General features: G+C 45.0%; 2 protein-coding genes and 1 long non-coding RNA gene across 3 annotated transcripts; all 3 read right to left on the bottom strand.

The window, feature by feature from the left end:
* Positions 1 to 188: 188 nt before the first annotated feature.
* LOC120982250 lies at positions 189 to 970 on the bottom strand. Its single transcript, XR_005774866.1, has 2 exons — positions 681 to 970; positions 189 to 464 (listed from the first exon to the last, which is right to left on the bottom strand). It is a non-coding gene; the product is annotated as an uncharacterized LOC120982250 (long non-coding RNA).
* Positions 971 to 1933: 963 nt separating this feature from the next.
* On the bottom strand, positions 1934 to 4071 carry LOC120982247 (C-reactive protein-like). Its single transcript, XM_040412263.1, has 3 exons — positions 3992 to 4071; positions 3327 to 3382; positions 1934 to 2876 (listed from the first exon to the last, which is right to left on the bottom strand). The coding sequence occupies exons 1-3, from the start codon at positions 4021 to 4023 to the stop codon at positions 2263 to 2265; spliced, it is 702 nt and encodes a 233-aa protein (XP_040268197.1). The 5' UTR covers positions 4024 to 4071; the 3' UTR covers positions 1934 to 2262.
* A 3079-nt stretch (positions 4072 to 7150) lies between these two features.
* Positions 7151 to 11151, bottom strand: LOC120982246 (C-reactive protein-like). The gene is made up of 3 exons (XM_040412262.1): positions 10929 to 11151; positions 8851 to 8906; positions 7151 to 7826 (listed from the first exon to the last, which is right to left on the bottom strand). The coding sequence occupies exons 1-3, from the start codon at positions 10964 to 10966 to the stop codon at positions 7213 to 7215; spliced, it is 708 nt and encodes a 235-aa protein (XP_040268196.1). The 5' UTR covers positions 10967 to 11151; the 3' UTR covers positions 7151 to 7212.
* Positions 11152 to 15806: the final 4655 nt, after the last annotated feature.

Raw genomic sequence — 15806 nt, 5'->3', positions numbered from 1 at the left:
GAACCCAGTTGTATGTATATGTTAAATTCTTCCCTAGCACCCCCCCCCCCCCTGGAAAAAAGAAATCACACTGAAATGTATAAGCTGTCCATGTAATTCATGGATGAGCCACATCCTACAGAGCAAGAGATGCCATTTGGGGGTATGCTTCTGTAGGAGGATCTGTAACTTGAAGAATGACGTAGAACTTTTGAGGCTGAAAGAAATAACTTTATTTCCTTCATAACAGTGGTATGATATGCTTGATGGTTTTAGAACACGTGACACAATATTCTTGATGGTTACAGGACCACATTTGGTGGCACAGTAAAGAACATTTTGAGCAGTCCATCACTGGGGCAAGAGACCATGAGGAACTCCAACTAATCCACCATAGTAGGGTTGCACCAAATGTCAGCTTTCTCCTGCTCTTGTGGTGGTGATGTGGGTCCCTGGGAGGCAACCCCAGCCACAGCCTGGCTTACCTAAATAGTTTTGCCTTGTGCATCAATGGGGCAACAGAACAGTCTCAAGCCACCAGGTGGGTAACCCATCAGTCTTCATAAATGTAAATTTTATTGGCAACTTGCCATCCAATACTTGAACTTGACTTGAATACAAAAGGAGGTGTGCTCTCTAACACTTTGATACCTTCTAAGAGCCTGTTGGGCTTGAAGGGAGTCTTTCATCAGGAAATTCACCATCATTCCAGGCACAATGCCTTATAGGACAAGCTTAGATGAAAGTAATGATACCTTTCACTTAGTGACCCATTGCTTCATTCTGGAGAAAAAGTACTTTTAGTCTATATGCAGATAAACAGTTAAGAGCACCAAGACATTCTGTACACATTTGCTCTTCTGCCTTCCTTTTACAGCTCCTCTTTCTCCTTCTTGATTGACAGGTGCAGGTTTCAGCATATTCACCAAACCTGGCCCTGCGGGGGAGGGGTTGACAGAAGTGAAGGAGGAGGAAGGATGCACAGAGTGGTTTAAGAGTGACCCCTACAAGGCATTGTGCCTGGTGTAACAGAGAATTTCCTGGTGACAGACTCCCACTAACATTACCCTTTTACACTTCACCAGTCTGCTCACACTACAGGACTGTAATATATAGGCCTCACTCTAGACCTCAAGGAAGCCATTGTCTCTTTTTTTATCTGCAGGTCATTCTCCAACTTTGGTCAGGTGCCTACAGGGTCAGACTGGCCCACCAGAGCACCAGAGAATCATTTCCTGTGGTGGGCCCACAGGATTACTGAGATAATACGTAGTTTCAGGTGCTGCACATCTCGTATCTTCACAGCATAGACGATTGCCTTCAGATGATACGAGATGTGCAGCACCTGAAACTACGGATACTGGAAGCCTGTGCTAGCATTTCTCCTGCGGTGTTGCTATCAGTGTGTGAAGAGTGGGAGAAAAGGGTTGCATTGACAATCCAACACAATGGGCAGCACATTGAACACATTTTATAAGTGGTCAGAAACTTGTAAATAACTCATGAAAGAATAAAGTTACGTTAAAACCAAGCACACCATTGTTTTTCTTGTGAAATTCCCAATAAGTTTGATGTGTCACATGACCCTCTTCCTATTGAAAAAACAAAAGTTTTATTCAAAATGTCCGACTTCAAAATGGCCACCATGGTCACCACCCATCTTGAAAAGTTTCCCCCCTCACATATACTAATGTGCCACAAACAGGAAGTTAATATCACCAACCATTCCCATTTTATTAAGGTGTATCCATATAAATGGCCCACCCTGTACTTTTGATTTTCACCTGTTCCACGAGCTTTCTAGATGGACCTTGGGTTGCAGCCACACTTATCTATGTGTCTACATGGATGTTGTGCTCCCAGCACAACCATCCAAGATGGGCATATTTCATTGCATACCCCCACCCTCTTTTATTGGGATAACGCCCTATGTTGTGCCATTGTGTTTTTTTTCTTACAAAAATGTCAGATAGGTGGGAATCTTAAATATGGAGGAAAATGGGGATCCCTGACCCTAGTTCGGCAAGTAAAGACAGCCTGCAGCAACTGAAAAAGCCTATGTAAGGTAGTGGTACGTCAAGTGGACTTTCCAGGCTTCAGTGACCACCTGGTTCAAGCTTCTCCATCCTGTTAACTATATGCAGCAATCTGCCTGACTTGCCTAACTGGGGTTAGGGGTTTCCTGTTTTTTTCGTAAGTTGGGGTCCCACAGGTTCACCTTAAAATAGCATCCCTACAATGTTAATCAAATAATATGATGATTATCTCAGTAATTTAGACCAACTAAGGTTTCATTGATGGCCTATACAAGAGGATGTCTCCATAAATCTTATAGTCCACAGACTCCCAGTTAATGACATTTCCACTACAATTACGACAATTATTAAAATACATTGATTGCATCTCACTGGGGTGAAGAGCTTGATCCCACATGTGAACGTTTGTAATTTCACCCACATATGAGGGTCCTCCTACTCCAAAACCAGCATCAGAAACTGCAAGATTATGCCCTAGGACCGCAGTAAACCCTGGGACTATGCTGAAACCTGGCTTTAAGACCTTCCTGGGAAACAGTTTCCCATTGACAACAAAATGGATGACACCATTGCTGGACTCCCAGGACACACAGATGAGTCTCAACTCCATGCTCTCTCCGCTGTTCCTAAAGGAAACTTGATCTCGGTCTATTTTAATGTTGTAAATGTTTGAGACTTGGTAGAGATGGAACGGAAACACATTTTGATTCTGCAATTTGAAGAGGGAATCTCTCTGGGTGAGGTCTGTATAGGACTGCAGACAGACAGTGATACTTCTCAAAGGTTCGGTGATGATGGGTTTCAAAATAACTCTATCTGTATTAGTAGTCTTAGAAAACAAGAAAGATGCACCAAGCAAATCTAAAAGAGAAAAAAACAAAGACCAGATCACATCTCTGTCACCTTTCTAGGAGTCTGTTTACACAGGCAGATAGCTTTGGTTTGGGCAATTATCACCCCATGTTAAAGCAAAAGAAAGAGGCATTGACTGTTACAGGACCTAGCAGGACTCCAGCCAGGTCCTGTTCCATTTGTATGTGGATAGATATGAGACAGGACAAAAAGATTAGATTGCTTAAATAAAAATTCAGGCCACAGACCATGTGCTTTCTTCTCTCAGGTCCTCCCTCCTCTGGTCACTGCCATTCTAAGTCATGATGCTGGCCAGTATCAGTATATTGTATGAGCTGATGCACACTATGCCTTGGTTTTGTTTGGCATCTGAACCCAGTATGGCAGCAGGTACACCCAAAGGGACCGGGAGTGCCATGAAGAAGATCCCTGAAATGCCCAGCTTAGTGACAGACTTACTCTCCTCGGCACAACATCCAGAGATGACCACAAGCAGCAGAACCACAATCTTCATCCTATACAGAACATAGACACAAGATGTTACTACATCACTCCTCAAATGTACGTATTCCTGGAAGCTCTCAGGACTGGAGATATATTAGTGGTGATTACAAGGGCAGGGATTTTACTGTTCTTCCTCTCAGTGCGTCTTTTGAAGAACCCTATGGACAGCCTTTCCACTCCCTAAAATGGCTGCAGGACTGGTATTAGGGGGTGACAAACTGGCCACTTGTCCATGACCCCCATCTCCTAGGAGCCTCCAAAGACCACCAAAATTTGTCTTTGCCCCTCACATAACTTTGACTGCCAGGAAACATAACATAAAACCCTCTCTCTCCTAGGCCACCTAGATCTTTTTATTACCCTAGACTACCAGTGAAATTATGATAAAAAGTAACTAGGGGGCACTTTGTTTCCCATTTTCTAGAAAACTGGTCCTGAATGGCTGATAGAAGAGGATAGTACATTGTATTCACCTTCAGAGCAGCTCCAACAAAAGCTTTTTACTACTGTCTTAACTACTTAAAAGAGGATGGGATCTACTCAAGCTTAGCCACCCTGACCCAAGCCCACAAAGACTACATCATTTATTACACATCACATATTAAGTAAGGTTCACTTACCTGGATTCAGAGATTGGTCCAAAGTATCTCATCTAGTGTGTAAAGAGGCTGTGTAATGACTGAACTGCCCTCATACGTTACTTTATATATTGCCAAGATACCCAATCCCTGACCCTCCCCCAAGATATTTTTCTCCTTATCATTCTTTCTTTGTTAAAACCATTTCTTAACATTTCCTGGAAAGATAGTGGTAATCCAATTTTAGTTGCAATGGTCTCCTGAGAGATAAGCAGATCACAGGATGTCCTGCCGCAGCTGTAATCTGCGGAGGATGGTAGTAGAAAGTGATCAATTCCTCTCTGCAGCACCCCCACGGGTGAATTAAAGAACTGCAACCCCTATCAAGTTAGGAAAAGCAGGTTTTCTTTTATTGAGATTCCTCCTAACAAACCTCAACCCTATAGCAGTGTAGACAAAGGCTGAAACATCTGAGATCAGCTGGCATAGAAGATGTGGAGATAGCAGTTGCAACCAGTTTCTGGTGCCAGTTATTGTATTATTATTGGCATATAATAAGTGGGGGGCCCTATTACAGATTTTGCTTTCTTACACTGAACTTTCCCTGTACCCTGTTATCTCATTTGCTTGGACGTCCATGGAATACATGGCTGTACTAAGTGTGCCATGCAGGAGCTGCTCTTTTTTGGCTGATGAAGGGGGTCTCTTTATGATGAACATATGTCTTAATAGGGCTTTGGATAGGGTTTGTCCATTTGGCACATGATGATATCCTGCTCCATACACCCATAGATACATCTGCACACATCTAATAGTTTTTTTTTATGGACACAATGGCAGTCAGCATGATAAAGGCACTTTGGCAGGCAATATTATGGGGATTCAATAGGAGGCACTATTATATAGAAACCTGGCAGGCACTGGAGGTACTATTACATATATCACTGCAGTACGGAACGCTATCGAGGTTAGATAAAACTAATCTTTATTAATACACAAAGGGAAGAAAGGAAACCTACAAACTATATATAAAAATCTAGATGACCATAACTAACCACAATCCCTGAGAACGGGTCAGGATGACACATGAAAACAGCATGAGCGGTACCCGCTCAGGTGTGGATAGGGTCACTAGAAGATCCACTACTGGTGCGTTACTAATGGCTGCACCACCAAGCCAGCCGGCCGTGGTGAGCTCATGCAACCAAAGGTGTGCACCGTGGCACGGACAAGGTGCTATGCTCAAGAAAACCCAGCTTGTGAGCCCTGGACTAAATTTAACAAGCTAATCCATTGATAAACATCTACCCATAGGGTCCGGCCCTACAAGCACGAATCAAGGGACACTACGCTGGCTGGGTATGAGCAAAAGAGAAGCTTAGTTGCAGCTGCTCACATACTACAGAGGGCTGGATTGACACAGACCACTGCTGTAGTGTGAGCGCAATTCAAAGCAACATATAAAAAGCAGGAGTTTGCCCCCACTATCGCTCGACGCGTTTCGCCATGTGTGGCTCGTCAGGAGCATAAAATGTGGGTGAGAAGACAAACAGAAAAATAAGCTGCTGACCCCCGTTACAGAGGCTGCAGCTGTCAGCACTGAGTGGCCGTACGCGGACGCAAGGACGTGCACTATATAAGGAGAAGGTACCTCCCCTCTTCTGGATCAAGCCCCTGGAGCGGCCAATAGGGAGGCAGGAGGCCGCATCACACATCCCGCCCCAACTACCCGACACTGTGTCTCCTTTTGCAGTAATCGCTTATCAAAGTTGCCTCCTCTTGGAGATCTTCAAGAGGAGGCGACTTTGATAAGCGATTACTGCAAATGAAGGTGTGATCTAAATTGATCCACCTGATATTTATAATCGGACACCTGACCCCTTGCAGTCAATGGGGGACCCAGTGGTACTATATACAGTCTTTGCAGTTACCCGCTATATCAGAATAAGCATCACTTCTATTGTGATATTAAGCAGGACCCTTTGGTCGGGGCGGGATGTGTGATGCGGCGGGATGTGTGATGCGACGCTTGCCGCGCCTCCTGCCTCCCTCTTGGCCGCTCCAGGGGCTTGATCCAGAAGAGGGGAGGTACCTTCTCCTGATATAGCGCGCGTCCTTGCGTCCGCGTACGGCCACTCAGTGCTGACAGCTGCAGCCTCTGTAACGGGGGTCAGCAGCTTATTTTGCTGTTTGTCTTCTCACCCACATTTTATGCTCCTGGCGAGCCACACATGGCGAAACACGTCGAGCGATAGTGGGGGCAAACTCCTGCTATTTATATGTTGCTTTGAATTGCGCTCACACTACAGCAGTGGTCTGTGTCAATCCAGCCCTCTGTAGTATGTGAGCAGCTGCAACTAAGCTTCTCTTTTGCTCATACTCAGCCAGCGTAGTGTCCCTTGATTCGTGCTTGTAGGGTCGGACCCTATGGGTAGATGTTTATCAATGGATTAGCTTGTTAAATTTAGTCCAGGGCTCACAAGCTTGGTTTTCTTGAGCATAGCACCTTGTCCGTGCCACGGTGCACACCTTTGGTTGCATGAGCTCACCACGGCCGGCTGGCTTGGTGGTGCAGCCATTAGTAACGCACCAGTAGTGGATCACCCTTTAATCCCTATACAGGGATCTGGTCTTTCCTGCAGAGAAGCCACCAGGCAGCTACCTCTTGAAATGGTCCAGATGTAACTGGTAGCTGACCCACAGGGTCAGAGACACCAATGCAAAGCATCAAAAGATCAGGCAAAGAACATAGTCAAAATTAGGCTGAGGTCAGGCAGGCAGGGTAATCCAAGAACCAGTCAGGGCAGACGGAGTCAGAATCCAGGCATCAGGCGGAAGACGGTGCACAGGCAGACAAACAGATCAGGGTAACAGGCACAGGTGTGTTAACATCTTTTTGGACCTGTCATGATTGCTTTTTAATGGATGTGGAGTGCTACGAGTTTCTATTAAAGTGCTACGAGTTTCTATTAAAGTGCAAATTTCCCTGCTGCTAATACTGAGTGTTCCTCTTTCCCCCTGCACTGCCTGAATAATGGCAAAGTAACTTGTATTCAATACAGTGAGCAGACAACATCTTTATTATGTTTGGCCTATGTAATGTCCCTAATACAGATTTCGCCCAGAAGATCGCTTTTATTGCTTAACTGGGTTTAGGGGTCTCCTATTTTCTTTATAACTTGGGTTCCAGAGGTTCACTTACAAAATAGCATCCCTAGAATTTTGATCAGCTATAGATTTTCTCAACAGTTTAGTTACATCCACTAAGGTTTCTTCGATGGCTTATACAAGAGGACATCTCCATAAATCTCATAGTCCACAGACTCCCAGCTAATGACACTTCCATTACAGTTATAACAATTATTAAAATACATTGATTGCATCTCACTGGGGTGGAGAGCCTGATCCCACATGTTAACCTTTCTAATTTCACCCACATAAGAAAGTTCATGCATACCATAACCAATATCAGAAAAGACAATATTATGCCCGAGGATCGCGGTAACCTCTGGGTCTATGATGAAACCCGGCTTTAAGACCTTCCTTGGAAAGAGTTTCCCATTGACAACAAAATGGATGACTCCGGTGCTGGACTCCCAAGAAACACAGATGAGTCTCCACTCCATGCTCTCTTTGCTAGTCTTGAAGTAAACTTGATCTCGGTCTATTCTAATGTAGTAATAGTCTGAGGCTTGGAAGAGATGGAACGGATAGGAATTTTTAGCCTCCAGTTTGAAGAGGGAGTCTTTATTGATGAGGTCCGTGTAGGACTGCAGACAGACGGTAATATTACTCAAAGGTTTGGAGATTGTGGGTTTCAAAACCACTTTTGCTACGGTACTACTCTTAGAAAACAGGAAAGACGTGCCATGCAAATCTAAAAGAGAAAGAAACAATGATGTCTGAAGCAAAGCCCATATCAGATCTTAATGAGGGTCAATGAATGATATACAAAGTCGATAGGCTCTAGTTTAATTGCATTGATATGTTTCAATTATTAGGCCTTTTTTCTGAAAATATGAACATTTGGTATGATCTGCATCCCCCAACATTTTGTATGATCTACCTCTCTCCAAACTGTCTTCATTACATCCCCTGTTTACACAGTGATTTTTTTTGCCATCGGAAAAGATGTGACCAAAGACAAACAAGCAAATTGTGTTCATCATTTGATCACTGGACATGTTTACATTGGGCATTGATCGTGAGCTTTCGTTCGGCCAATATTCCCCCCATGTTAAAGCAAATGTGGCGTTGATTGTTACAGGGTCCAGTAGGGCTCCAGCCAGGCCCAGTTCCAGGTGTATGTGGATGTATATGAGATAGGATAGAAAGATAAAGTAGATTTACATGTAGCAATAATCAGACAGATTATTGGGAACGCTCGTTATCGATAATATGGTCATCTAAATATGCCACCGATCACCCGATGAACAAGCGCTCGTTCATCGGGTGATCCTGTCATTCATGCAGGTACTCCAATCATTGTTCCTGGGCAGCAGATCGTGCTGTCTAAACAGCGATCTGCTGCCCAGAAACAATAATTCTGCTATAGCGATCTCTCGTCCTCATACTGTGAAGGAGATCACCTTCACTGAGCAAGCAGCTTCCTTCCCAACAATTGGCCTTTTAATCGGCCTGTGTAAACCCACCTTTAGACCTCAGATCTGATCCCTTAAATCAGATCCCAGAACAGGCCCCCCCCCATAAATTAAACAGACCAGACCCTCTAAAAAACACATCAGAATACACTGAATTAAACGGACACCAGATCACACCCGCTAAATACATCAGACCCCAGATCAGACTTTCTAAATAAATCATACTCCAGACCAGAGCAAAAACATCAGACCAGGAGTGTCATGCAGAAGATGTCTTAAATGCCCAGCTTAGTGACTTACTTTCTTTGGCACAACATCCAATGATTACCACAAACAGCACAAGTGGGATCTTCATCCTACACAGAACACAGAAACAGGGCATCACTCTAGTGGATGTTATTTATACATCACTCATCATTACATGTACTATATTCTGGGAGGCTCTCAGAAAAAGGGCATATACAGTGATGCTTGAAAGTTTCAGATCCCTTCAGAATTTTCTATTTGTCCTAAAACTACATCAGTCCTAAAAGTAGATAAAAATAAGCATTTAGTGGTCATTTAATGAGGAAAGTCATACAATATCACATGTCTGTGAGTGGCAGAAGTTTGTGAACTTTTGCGATTTGAAGATGAAATTAGAGTCAGGTGCTTTCAATCACTGGGATGACAATCAGGAGTTAGTGGGCGACCTGTTTTATTTCAATAACAGGGATCATCATAACACATGTTTGTGGAAATGCATCATGACCCAAACAAAGGAAATTTTTGAGGACCTCAGAAGAAGAGCTGTTGATGTTCATCAGGCTGGAAAAGATTACAAACCATCTCTAAAGAGTTTGGATTCTACCAATCCACATTCAGGCAGATTGTGTACAAATAGAGGGTACACAAGACCATTGTTACCCTCTCTAGGAGTGGTCAACCAACAAGGATCACGGCAAGAGCAAGGCGTGTAATAGTCTGTGAGGTCACAAAGGAACACAATGTAATTTCTAAGCACCTATTGACCTTTCTTATATTAGCTAATGTTAATGTTCATGAGTCCACCATCAGGAGCGCACTGAACAACAATGATGTGCATGGCAGGATTGCAAGGAAAAAGCTGCTGCTCTCCAAAAAGAACATTGCTGCCCGTCTGCAGTTTGATAAAGATCACCTGGGCAAGCCAAAAGACTATTGGAGCAATTTTTTGTGGATAGATGGGACCATTATAGAAATGTTTGGTTTAAATGAGAAGCGTTTGGTTTAAATGAGAACATGCGTCATAGAGCAAGACAAAGACTGTATGCACACAAGGTTGTTCTACCGAAAAATGGTTAAAGACTAAAGTTTTGTAATGGCCAAGTCAAAGTCCTGACCTTAATCTAATAGAAATGTTATGGAAGGACCTGAAGCGAACAGTTCATGGGTGGAAATCACCAACATAGCAGAGCTGAAGCTTTTTTCTACAGAGGAATGGTCTAAAATTCCTCCAAGTCAATGTGCAGGACTAATCAACAATTACCAAAAACGTTTAGTTGCCAGTAATGCTACACAAGGGGGTCACACCAGATACTGAAAGAAAAGGTTCCCACACTTTTACCACTCACAGTGTGTGATCTTGGATCATTTTACTCAATAAATTAATGACAGAGTCTAATATTTTGACAAATTTCTTTAATTTGATTATCGTTATCTACTTTTAGGGCTTGTGTGAAAATTCGATGTACGTCACATTTAGGCAGAAATAAAGAACATTTTGAAGGGTTCACAAATTTACAAGCAGCACTGTATTAGTGGTGATCAAAGCGGCAGGGATTTTACTATTCTTACTGCCAGTCCTCCTGTTGTAGAATACTGTAGACAGCCTCTCCAGGGCCTGAAATGGCTACAAGGCTGCTTTTAGGGGGTAATAAACTGGACACTTGGAGCCTCCTAGCAGACCTTACTGCCAGGAAATGTAAAATGTAAAATTGACCCCTCCTCTACCCTAGGCCACCTAGGAAATTAAAAATTAATTATTCCGGTAAATTCCAGATGCTGTGCAGAGAGAGAGGAAGGGGGGTGGTCCAGATGACAATGTCCCTCAGAGCTGGAGGTTGACAATAATAAGACTCCAGCTGCTGCCTGGTATGGCCGGCATTGTGATGAGGCCACCAGGGCATTCATGAATAAAACTGACTAGGACCACCTTCCTTGTTGCTCAGGGTCTAATTTTTTTTATAAAACTGGGAAAAGTACATTGTAGTTACCTTCGTAGATATCATAGGAAACACTACTGTCCTAAATTCTGGAAAAAAGGGTAGAACCTGCTTAAGTTCAGCCACCCTGACTGAAGCCTTCATAGACTACACCAGTAAATTACATATCACATATTAATAATAATGTTCACTTACCTAGATTCAGACTTGACTGTTCCTCTGAAATATCTCATCTAGTGTGAAGAGAATGTGTAATGTCTCAACTGCGCTCCAATCTGTTTTTATATACTGTCAAGAGACCCAAACTCCAACCGCCCTCCCAACATGTTTTTCTCCTTGCCATCCTTTGTTTAAACCATTTCTTGGAAAAATACTGGTCACACAGCCAGACCAGATTTAGATAATCCATTTTTAGTTACAAGAGTCGCCTGGGAGATAAGCTGATAACAGGGTCCCCTGCTGAAACCAGTTCCAAGTGATTAGTTCCTTTCTACAGCACCCCCACAGGTGAAATAAAGCATTGCACCCTCTTTTAAGTCAGGAACTTTTTTTATTGAGATCCCTCCAGTCTAGATCAGTGGACCTCCTGCTGAAACACCTGAAATGAGCTATCAGTGGTGTATTTATAGACACTCGATGGGATCCTGCTCAAAGAACCCATAGATATATCTACACAATTTTTTTTTATCATTATTATGTGGGCCCAATGGCAAACATTATCATGTAACATTTGGCAGTCACTATTATGTGGATACAATAGAATTCACTATTATATAGGCACTTGGAGCCAGGGGAGGGCTGGCAGCCTTAGTCCTCAGGGGCAAATCCAGCCAAGTGGCCAATTTTTAGCCCCGCCCATTATTAAAAGCCCCTCCTACATATAAAATGCCACTCCCAACAAACACTGTACAGCTGACATTCTATAGTTGAGGCCTGTCTCTACACATCATACGGAGAGGGGGGGCCCGTCCTGGCTGCACTGCCTGCTTCACATCATACAATAAACAGCAGGCTACAGCCAGGAAGCTCCTCCGCTCTCCTCCCTCCCCAGATCCTGCTCAAGGCCTGTGGTTCCCCCACCATCTGCCACCCACCCGTGGCCTGCTGCCCCCTATGGCCGTCCTCACCCAGCTCTGAATCCTCCTCCTGCAAATGTCAGGGGGGGGGGGGAGCATCTCCTCTCCTACATAGCGCCTCATACCTCTTACATCCAGTGATGTCACCTTTGTTGTAGACATTCTCTTTCCTCATCTTCTCCATTCAGACCAGACCGCCATGATGATTTTTCTGCCATCTCCCGTCTCTGCAGAGATTAGTTTCCCACATTTCCATCATCTTCTGAACACCCTTTCCTGCCACCCCCAATACTATACTGCAGAAACAGTCCCCCTGGAAATACTACTGCCACACAGATAGTGCCCCCAATACTGTGCCCGCTGTGCTCCCCAATACTATACTGCAGAAACAATCCCCCTGGAAATACTACTACCACACAGATAGTGCCCACAATACTGTGCCCCCAATACTATACTGCAGAAACAGTCCCCCTGGAAATACTACTACCACACAGATAGTGCCCCCAATACTGTGCCCACTGTGCCCCCCAATACTATACTGCAGAAACAGTCCCCCTGGAAATACTACTACCACACAGATAGTGCCCATAATACTGTGCCCACTGTGCCCCCAATACTATATTGCAGAAACAGTCCCCCTGGAAATACTACTACCACACAGATAGTGCCCCCAATACTGTGCCCACTGTGCCCCCAATACTATACTGCAGAAACAGTCCCCCTGGAAATACTACTACCACACAGATAGTGCCCATAATACTGTGCCCACTGTGCCCCCAATACTATATTGCAGAAACAGTCCCCCTGGAAATACTACTACCACACAGATAGTGCCCCCAATACTGTGCCCGCTGTGCTCCCCAATACTATACTGCAGAAACAATCCCCCTGGAAATACTACTACCACACAGATAGTGCCCACAATACTGTGCCCCCAATACTATACTGCAGAAACAGTCCCCCTGGAAATACTACTACCACACAGATAGTGCCCCCAATACTGTGCCCACTGTGCCCCCAATACTATACTGCAGAAACAGTCCCCCTGGAAATACTACTACCACACAGATAGTGCCCATAATACTGTGCCCACTGTGCCCCCAATACTATATTGCAGAAACAGTCCCCCTGGAAATACTACTACCACACAGATAGTGCCCCCAATACTGTGCCCACTGTGCCCCCAATACTATACTGCAGAAACAGTCCCCCTGGAAATACTACTACCACACAGATAGTGCCCATAATACTGTGCCCACTGTGCCCCCAATACTATATTGCAGAAACAGTCCCCCTGGAAATACTACCACACAGATAGTGCCCCCAATACTGTGCCCACTGTGCCCCCAATACTATACTGCAGAAACAGTCCCCCTGGAAATACTGCTACCACACAGATAGTGCCCCCTTCAACAATTATTGGCACACAGTGCTCTAAAAAATAACTGCGCCCAGACACTAATAGTATAAAGATAATGTCCCCCAAAAATATTTGTGCTAAGCTGATACTGTGCCAGGGTGCCCCCCAAAGTAACAGTGCTCCCCAAAATCCCACCAATAGAAATAATTCTCTGCCAGAGCACACTTAGCAGTAATAATGCCCCTATAGTGCCCATACTAGTAATCATGTTCCTCATAGCCCCCCCAGTAATAGTAAAACTCTGCATAATACCCCCTAGTAGTAATAATTCTCCTTATAATATGACAGTACATGAAATACCCCCGCTTAGTGCCCGCAGTTGAGCTAATGTCCCCATAATGTATGCCAGTATAAAATACCCCTATATAGTGCCCCAGTAAATGCCCTCATAGTGCTCCTCTCCCCCTTCCCCATAGTGTCCCCCATAATATGCCAGTAAAAAAATGCCCCTTCTTAGTGCCCCCCAGCAGATGCTCCTATAGTGTTCCTCTCCCCTATAATGTGGCAGTAAAAAATGCCCCTTCTTAGTGCCACCAGATGCCCATATATTGCCTCCCATAATGCGCCATTAAAAAATGCCCCCTTAGTGCCACCAGATGCCATAGTGCCCCCATAATGTGCCAATAAAAAAGGCCCCTTTAGAGCCCCCACTTCCCCATAGTGCCGCTCTCCCCTATAGTGCCCCCCCATAATGTGCCAATAAAAAAAAAGCCCCTTTCGAGCCCCCAGATACCCCCATAGTGTTCCTCTCCTGCATAGTGCCCCCCATAATGTGCCAGTAAGAAATGCCCCCATAGTGCCCCCCCAAAATGGGCAAGAAATAAATGCCCCCAGAATTCTACCCCCAAAAAAATGGGGCTGTAAGAAATGCCAGCTCCCCCCATAGTGCCAGCCCCCCCATAGTGCCTGCTCCCCCCATAGTGCTAGCCCCCCCATAGTGCCAGCGCGCTCCTCCCATAGTGCCAGCGCGCTCCTCCCATAGTGCCAGCCCCCCCATAGTGCCAGCTCCCCCCATAGTGCCATCCCCCCATAGTGCCAGCCCCCCCATAGTGCCAGCTCCCCCCCCCCATAGTGCCAGCTCCCGCCGCAAAGGAAAAAAAAACAAAAAACACTGATACTTACCTCCATCAGCAGCGATGCAATGCAGGCCTCTTCCGGCCTGTGTCCCGCGCTGTGTGCTGCCCGGCTCAGGCGGCGCGATGATAATGACCTCATCGTGCCACCTGAGCCGGCCTCTGATAGGCTGCAGGCATTAGTGCCTGGGGCCTATCGGAAGAACAGGGGAGGGACGCGCCTCTCCCTCCCCTGCCACAGCACAGACATTTGCATCGCTGTCCTGAGGACGGCGATACAGATGAATATGGAGATGAGCGCTTCCACAATGGAGGCGCTCATCTCCTACTGCCCGCCGCCAACCATTGCCGCAATTACATCCATTATTACAGTAGACAGACTAACATATCTACTCTGTGGCAGGCACTATAATGTGGACAGAATGGCAGGTGCTATTATACACTGCGTGCAGAATTATTAGGCAAATGAGTATTTTGACCACATCATCCTCTTTATGCATGTTGTCTTACTCCAAGCTGTATAGGCTCGAAAGCCTACTACCAATTAAGCATATTAGGTGATGTGCATCTCTGTAATGAGAAGGGGTGTGGTCTAATGACATCAACACCCTATATTAGGTGTGCATAATTATTAGGCAACTTCCTTTCCTTTGGCAAAATGGGTCAAAAGAAGGACTTGACAGGCTCAGAAAAGTCAAAAATAGTGAGATATCTTGCAGAGGGATGCAGCACTCTTAAAATTGCAAAGCTTCTGAAGCGTGATCATCGAACAATCAAGCGTTTCATTCAAAATAGTCAACAGGGTCACAAGAAGCGTGTGGAAAAACCAAGGCGCAAAATAACTGCCCATGAACTGAGAAAAGTCAAGCGTGCAGCTGCCAAGATGCCACCAGTTTGGCCATATTTCAGAGCTGCAACATCACTGGAGTGCCCAAAAGCACAAGGTGTGCAATACTCAGAGACATGGCCAAGGTAAGAAAGGCTGAAAGACGACCACCACTGAACAAGACACACAAGCTGAAACGTCAAGACTGGGCCAAGAAATATCTCAAGACTGATTTTTCTAAGGTTTTATGGACTGATGAAATGAGAGTGAGTCTTGATGGGCCAGATGGATGGGCCCGTGGCTGGATTGGTAAAGGGCAGAGAGCTCCAGTCCGACTCAGACGCCAGCAAGGTGGAGGTGGAGTACTGGTTTGGGCTGGTATCATCAAAGATGAGCTTGTGGGGCCTTTTCGGGTTGAGGATGGAGTCAAGCTCAACTCCCAGTCCTACTGCCAGTTTCTGGAAGACACCTTCTTCAAGCAGTGGTACAGGAAGAAGTCTGCATCCTTCAAGAAAAACATGATTTTCATGCAGGACAATGCTCCATCACACGCGTCCAAGTACTCCACAGCGTGGCTGGCAAGAAAGGGTATAAAAGAAGAAAATCTAATGACATGGCCTCCTTGTTCACCTGATCTGAACCCCATTGAGAACCTGTGGTCCATCATCAAATGTGAGA

The sequence above is a fragment of the Bufo bufo genome, chromosome 11 (genome assembly GCF_905171765.1).
Source record: "Bufo bufo chromosome 11, aBufBuf1.1, whole genome shotgun sequence".
NCBI lineage: Eukaryota > Metazoa > Chordata > Amphibia > Anura > Bufonidae > Bufo > Bufo bufo.
This window is presented reverse-complemented; position numbering and strand designations above follow the sequence as displayed.

Excerpts from the sequence above, each read along its gene's own strand:
- LOC120982247 (XM_040412263.1), bottom strand. The coding sequence starts at position 4,023 with ATGAGATACTTTGGACCAATCTCTGAATCCAG. Across the intron at positions 3,383-3,991 it reads GGACCAATCTCTGAATCCAG|GATGAAGATTGTGGTTCTGC; the intron begins GTAAGTGAACCT and ends TGTTCTGTATAG. Across the intron at positions 2,877-3,326 it reads TGGATGTTGTGCCGAGGAGA|ATTTGCTTGGTGCATCTTTC; the intron begins GTAAGTCTGTCA and ends TTTCTCTTTTAG.
- LOC120982246 (XM_040412262.1), bottom strand. The coding sequence starts at position 10,966 with ATGAGATATTTCAGAGGAACAGTCAAGTCTGAATCTAG. Across the intron at positions 8,907-10,928 it reads ACAGTCAAGTCTGAATCTAG|GATGAAGATCCCACTTGTGC; the intron begins GTAAGTGAACAT and ends TGTTCTGTGTAG. Across the intron at positions 7,827-8,850 it reads TGGATGTTGTGCCAAAGAAA|ATTTGCATGGCACGTCTTTC; the intron begins GTAAGTCACTAA and ends TTTCTCTTTTAG.